The sequence below is a fragment of the Bactrocera latifrons genome, unplaced genomic scaffold (genome assembly GCF_001853355.1).
Source record: "Bactrocera latifrons isolate USDA-ARS-PBARC rearing strain unplaced genomic scaffold, ASM185335v1 scaffold_16, whole genome shotgun sequence".
Taxonomy (NCBI): domain Eukaryota; kingdom Metazoa; phylum Arthropoda; class Insecta; order Diptera; family Tephritidae; genus Bactrocera; species Bactrocera latifrons.
This window is the reverse complement of record NW_017535074.1, coordinates 2,646,402-2,653,642: the sequence shown is the minus strand read 5'-3', so window position 1 is coordinate 2,653,642 and position 7,241 is coordinate 2,646,402. Positions and strand designations below refer to the sequence as shown.

Here is a 7,241-nt window from a genome sequence, read left to right as displayed (position 1 = left end):
CGTGTACCAAGTTTCATCATGATATCTCAATTTTTACTCAAGTTACAGCTTGCACGGACGGACGGACAGACAGACATCCGGATTTCAACTCTACTYGTCACCCTGATCACTTTGGTATATATAACCCTATATCTGACTATTTTAGCTTTAGGACTTACAAACAACCGTTATGTGAACAAAACTATAATACTCTCTTTAGCAACTTTGTTGCGAGAGTATAAAAATTGTATCCCAACTAACATCAATCTCTGAGTTATCTTCACAAAAACTCCGTGGATACACGCTCTGGCATGTACCTGAGTAAAGTAAATTGTTCATGCAATCAACCCAGATCTTCTCCTAGGCTCAATGGGATATACAGTGATTTCCGGYATTTCATTCGTTAATGTTTGGTTAAGTTTTGTGATATTTTAAAGAAATTTCTTACTTATAATATGGTTTAGCTGTGAATATGAAAAGTTCTAACGCAAAAATAATTTATATTTCCATGATAGATATGTAAGAAGCTTCATTATCTTTTCTTAACAAATTCTTCTGTAAGGAAAAGTATGCGGTGTTGYTCGAAAACATGAGTTGTCTATATGACATCGTAGGTATTAACTACAGTGCCGACAGCGCAACCTTTTTCAGCATAGAAATAGAAGCGAAACAGGCTGATCTTTTGGGGAACAAGGGCAGTRCAAACTAACTGGAGGCCAAATACAAAAATTCTTCGAGCCTTAGMAACTACGTCACTGTGGGCCGCTTTGCATTTGAAAGTTGAGGGCTTTATATATTATATGTCCGGCAAGCATAAAGTCCACCAATATTCACAGCCGGGAGATCTAATTGGGAGTAACTTTTGCCTACAAGCGCTACTTTGAAAACAGCAAACAACTTAGAAATCCTCCTCCCCGACGAACAAATATTACGCTCCATAAGGCTCTCATCCTATCCGCACTATTATACGCCGTAGAAACATGAACGTTGACGACCCAAATTGGGATGGTATGGTGCATTCCAAAGAACTATTCTATGCAAGATCTTTGGAGCCGTCCGCGTTTGCTATAGATATCGCAGAAGATGGAATCACGAACTGTTTGAGCTGTACGATGGCATGGATATAGTTAAGCGCACAAAAATCCAACGAATGCGCTGCTTAGCTTATGTGGTTCGCATAGAAAGTGCTCCAGCGAAGAGCTAATTCTGTTCGAGACTCATGGGTGCACACTGGAAGCAAGAGCACCCACGCAACCAATGGAAGGACCAAGGGGATAGCGATCTGTCTTCTATTGGGATGTAAAACTGGTGTAATCTTGCAAAGAATAGGGGCAATCGTCAAAGTTTTGTTTTCTCGATCCAGATCGTGCTACCGTTGTTGTGCCAAGGACGAAAAGTAATATAGTTTATATATTGTCATCCTAAAGACACAAACCGATACATCGCTGTGGTACCAAAGAATGTGAATAATACGTTTTATATATTCCCACCTTGAGGATTAGCCGTAGATCCTAACCCCTTGTATTTGTTCTTTTAACCGCCGTTCAAAATCTCATTTGCTGAACCATTTACTGCAATATGCTGAAGCGCTTTTATCATTTTGTGCCATTACAATATTACAATTAATATTGCACCAACATTTACCACGTCTTTCTAATTTTATGAAGGACCTACTTTAGTTAGCTTATCAAAATGAACCGCCAACTAACACTTTCTGAAGTTACAAAAAAATACTTAGGGACAAGACAAGCTCAATTAAATGATAACATAATCTCCTAAATGCCTTTGATGTCACTCGCCGAGTTACACAAAGCGCGCCACTCAACACTTCCCTCCCCACAAAACCTCCACTACTCTCCAAACAAAACTACTGTCCCAASGATTGTCGAACTTTTTAGAAACTCACAAAATCAATTGAAGTTAATTAGACAATTAAACAATTTTCACAAAGCCAAACGATTGATAGCTATCAACAAGTTAGGAAATTTACTTAACATATGTACTACTCATTAAAGAGAACGCAACAATATAGCTGAAGGGTGGGAACAGCGGTCGAGGGAAAGCGCTCAATATGGGCTAGTAAGTGGAAAACGAGCGGCACTACGCTGAGCGTGAGCGCCGCAAATGAAGATAAGCCAGTTGACGACCAGAAAGGTGATAATATGTATGGGTGTGTGTATGCTTAGTTAGTGTATGTGTGCGGCTGTGTAATTGTATGTGTGTTTATAGTAAAATTTCAATACCTTTTTCCATTAAATGTCAAAGTAAACAAAGAATAGCGSGCTAAGCCGAAGAAAGTAGATAAACAAAACCGCTGGCGCGACAGCAAAAACAAGCGGCAAGCTGACAAGACGCGCCCAGCTCACCAAAAGGCTGACAGCATGAATTACACGAGTCTATATATAATATGTGAATGTGTGGGTGTGTGGGTGTGCGGTTGCCTTTCATATCCTGCACGGAACTTCAAAGTGCGCTGAAAGCCGGCAACAAAAGTGCGAAGAGAATTGATAGGAAAGAAAGCATTCATATTACAATTGCAAAGGATATTTCGAGTAGCAGCAGGAACAAAAACAAAAACAATAGCAGCAAGCAACAACCATGCGATTGCGGCCAACACGGCTGACAATAGTCGAAGCGCACTAGGCAAGTGACAGGAGTGCCCAAGTGGCGGCAGCAGCTGTCGGATTAAATGGCATCAATTGATTGACACACAGAGATAAGCCAATTGCCAGTGCGGCGCTGTCTGTCAACGTAGGTACGACGAAAAACGATAACCAGAGCAACGACGATGACGACTACGACGACGAGGACTAAAGTTGTTGAGCGACCACTAACGATGTTTGGTAAGCGGATGGAGGTGTGCAGTTGGCGTRACGATGGCAGGACTTAAGTGCAAAMGCATATATGTGTGTAAATATTTGATAACGGCATTGCGTAGTGTCTGTAACAAAGTAAAGAGTGTGGGCARCTGAAGTAAGGCCGCTGCTGTGACAAAAGTCACAAGGGCTTTGCTTGTGAAAATAAAGCGATTTTATTATGACAGCAGCCGCACACAATGCGCAACAGGATGTTGCCGGCCAAAAGAGAACCATAGAAGATTATTTTACTTTTATACTTCCGTCGCCGCGACGCGCTGCCTTTTTATTCTTCAGATATTCTAGCAAGACTGCGGCAAGTAAATTAGCATAACAAAAGGYGGCAGATAATGCAAAGTAAAAGTATTCAATTCTAAGAAAGTGCAAAGAAGAGGATAGGTGCAGTATATAGGAACCTAAAATGCAGAACGTCGTATCATCAAAAAGAAATGACAATTGTTGTCAGATATAGTAACCAATGTATAACCATTTYATAAGGAATTTTGATTCAATATGAGTGTACAGTAACCGATATATATCCATTTTATACCGAAAATATCGTATCGTCAAAAAAAAAATTTAAAATCGTTGTCAGTTATAATAACTAAAACTCTCATTTTGTTTCAATATGACTGTATGATAACCAGTAAATAACCATTTTATAACAAAAACAATGTATCATAAAAAAAAATAAATCTCGTTGTCAGATATGATAACCAATTTTATAACTAAAACTCTCGTTTTATTTCAATATGTGTGTGTGACCAATATATAACCATTTTATAACCAATTTTGATTCAATATTGGTGTACAATAACCATTTTATAACGAAAACAACGTTTCATAAAATAAACTTAAAATCGTTGTCAGATATAATAACCAATATATAACCATTTTATAACGAATTGATAACCAATATATAACTGTTTTATAAGCAAAAAAAAATCATCAAAAATAATTTCAAATTGAATTGTCAGATATATCCGTAATAAGCGATATTTAGCCATTTTATAACCAAAGCACAAATTTTGTTTCAATAGGAGTAGTTTCTCTTATACCGTTTTTCCGTGCTTGTGAAAAGCGATGTTACGTAATTTTGCATTTTAGGTGARGATATTACAAATATGTGTGTTAGTAAGTGTAAGACGACATTGTGGCCAGAAARCATTGTCTTTCCGTTAACTGCATGAGTGAATAAGCGCTGCGCAGGCAATGCAATAAAGGATGAAAGMAAAGATGAAAAGGAAATGCGCGAAATGCGAAAAGAGAGTATCAGGATGGAAGTATAGAAGTAAAAAGAAAAAACAAATATAAAACAAAAAAAAAATTACAAAAAATAAAAAAAAACTTACTTTGGCTTAGCTACTTTAAAGCAAGTGCTACCGAGACTTTCTTATAAACTTAACTGTAGTACTTTAGGTATGAAAAGAACTTTTTTTTTATAGACGGACATAATATTCGTTTTAACCAGCTACTTATTCTTAGCACAGATAGCTTTTAAATATAAGTTTGTATGATATGTCCTTCCAGGAATGATGGACAAAAGAGTGGTATTGGCTTTCGTTGAAGTATGAAAGTGGAAGAACACAAATTTCTGCTGACACTTGAATTATTGAGAAAATGTTAGAGAATATATGAGTCATGAGCTACCAAAGGTGCATGTAACGAAACAAAAATATTTATAATGAAATATAATATATTGACTAAAGAGTCACAGGGAACTAAAAACAAGTATGTAAAATCCTAATCAACAAATAAATTCTACAAAGTTTATAAAACAAGAAAAATACACTTCACAGACGCATTTTCATAGCATAAAAAGGTACAAAAAAATCTATACTATTTTTGGTTGACCAGTTTGTATGATAGCTATATGCTATAATGGTCCGATCTGAACCATATGTTCGGAGATTATAGCGTTTTCTTGAACAATAATCTATGAAAAATTGCGTAAAAATGCTCCGATCTGAATCAAATATGCGAAGATTTTAGCATTATCTTAGCTAATAATCCAAGCAAAATTTTATGAAAATAAACTGACAAACAAAARAGTTCTTCATACAAGTACTTAATTACGACCGGTCAGTTTGTAGGGCAGCCATATGCTATAGTAGTCTGATCTGAMAWATATTTTCGTAGAACGTAGCGCTRTCTTCGTGAATACGCTGTGCCAAATTTCGTGCGGAAAATTTTTCAAATGAAAAAGTTTTCCATACAGAAACTTAATTTTTGTTATGAATATATTATAGTTATGATGATGACTGATGACTGATGACTGATGACTGATGACTAGTTCTATTTCTTACAAAAATTGCGTATATTTTCAAAAATCGCTGTTCTTTAAAAAACTAATCAATAATAAATGTACTCCATTTCTGCTACAAATATCTCATATCAAYAACATGAAATCCCTATCGAATGTTTAACGATACAAATTCGGTACCCCATGTGGTATGAGTAACTATTTTGTCATGTCACTTAATTGCTATTTCGCTTATAGACAATTAAGTTCACCTGTGTGCGTATAAGCAGATAATCTTTTCACTCCCTATCAACTTATAGCCCGCCTCCTTTGCTCTCTTTCGCCAATTAAACATTTATTTTTAAGCTTTTTTATCCCCTTACAAAAGAGTGGCGCTGCGTTAATCTTATTATTAAGCAGAATGGTGTTGTTTTTGTTGTAGATGTGTGCTCAAAAAGATTTCTTTATGCTTTGTTGCAAATAATTATATRTGATTGAACAGCTTTCTAATTACTATTGATTCTTATTTTTATGAAACCATGTTTGCTTTCAATGAGTAAGAAATACAATATATGTATGTACTTATATAGTGAATAATGATTGCTAATTATATCAGACCGCATCAAAAGTTTTAAATTAGGCTTTAGTCTTTTTTATATTGTTAAACTTGAACAAAAGCACTGCAATCACAAGGCGCTTGAGAAATTTAGAAACAAATTTTAAGAGAATTATTTGTAAATAGCTGCWTATGTCCTATATCAAGGCAAAAATCTTTCCTTTTTTTTCAAAAAAACCAAAATTATTTTAACATATTTTTTTTAATGATGAAATAAAAATGTGTTGTTTTTTGCTTCCATATATTTACAGAGTCATACAATCATCACATCCTGTATGTAATACCATAATGCTCTTTGGAGTCATCATATGCCTGGCATCAGTCATACTCTTGGGTATGGATGGGCGATTTGTCAGTCCACAAGAGTATCCAAAAGTAAGTGTTGAAAGTTGGAAATATATGTATATATAGAGCTTAAAAATATAGAATTTCTTAAAGTTACTAGTAAGCTATTACGATAATGGTCCTTGAATTGATATTTCCAAATTATGATCATATCGKTTCGCTAGCCCCCARCAGTATATTGGACTTAATCAATATGCTGGGTCTAGGTGACTATTTGTGATTTTGGTGATTACACAATAGACCTAAGGTCGCGGTGAGTTCCTGGCCTATATAAGTTAAGTAATTAAGARCTTTTACTGGCGACCAATTTTTATTTTCTTGAGAATATCACTCAAAATTCTTAGAAAAATAGAATAAAATTTTAAAAACAAAAATAGCTTCGTTCAGCACGTATTATATTATTTCAATATTTCTGTATATTTTCTCTTTCTCCCTCTCGCTCTTTAATGYTTCTTTACAGATATGTCAAGCGCGCGCTTGGCTTCTAACCACCGGTTTTACATTAGCCTATGGTGCTATGTTCAGCAAAGTCTGGCGTGTGCATCGTTTTACAACAAAAGCAAAAACAGATCCAAAAGTAAGTAATACAGATATAAGAAATATTTTAAACAAAACTTTTTAAAATACAATTCACTGTTATTTTTAATATCAAAGAGTAGTTAATAATGTTTACTCTGAATTTCCAAATGAAAAGGCCCAAATATTTTTTTTACTAATTATTTCTGAAATTACACAAAAAAAAAATAACATGAATTTAGCAAATTATTGCTCACTTACTTCACACATATAAATGCCCACATGCTTACGTTTTTGGAAACAATTTCAGTTAAATACGATAAGAGCAAATATACGCATGCCACTTGATTAAATCACATTAATACAACTCCAAGCTGGCCAATATAAACGCTTTATTCCACATTAATTAATTCACGCAGTTGTGGCCAAGTGCTTAACCAACCAATCAATTCAATATAGCGAAATGCAATGCAGCAATAACAAGCAAAATACATTGCCCAATAATCTCACATATAAAGCGTAGATCACTTCTTTAATTTCGGSCGATTAATTAGTTTAAATTGATTTCAAATGATAGCACTTAACGGGGAGAACGTCACACGTGGTTGAAAATATTGTGGGAACTATTGCATGAACTAAATATTACATCGAATACCGAAATTATTTTTTGACGGTTAACCAATTTTTT

At 34.9% G+C, this 7,241-nt stretch overlaps 1 protein-coding gene across 1 annotated transcript in view; it reads left to right on the top strand.

Annotated features, from left to right (window-relative positions):
* LOC108966348 (gamma-aminobutyric acid type B receptor subunit 1) overlaps window positions 1-7,241 on the top strand; it is a 118,110-nt gene that overhangs the window by 95,846 nt on the left and 15,023 nt on the right. Inside the window, exons 8-9 of the mRNA XM_018929197.1 lie at window positions 5,944-6,067; window positions 6,498-6,614. Coding sequence (XP_018784742.1) covers window positions 5,944-6,067; window positions 6,498-6,614 — 241 coding nt within the window. The remainder of the gene's footprint in view (window positions 1-5,943; window positions 6,068-6,497; window positions 6,615-7,241) is intronic.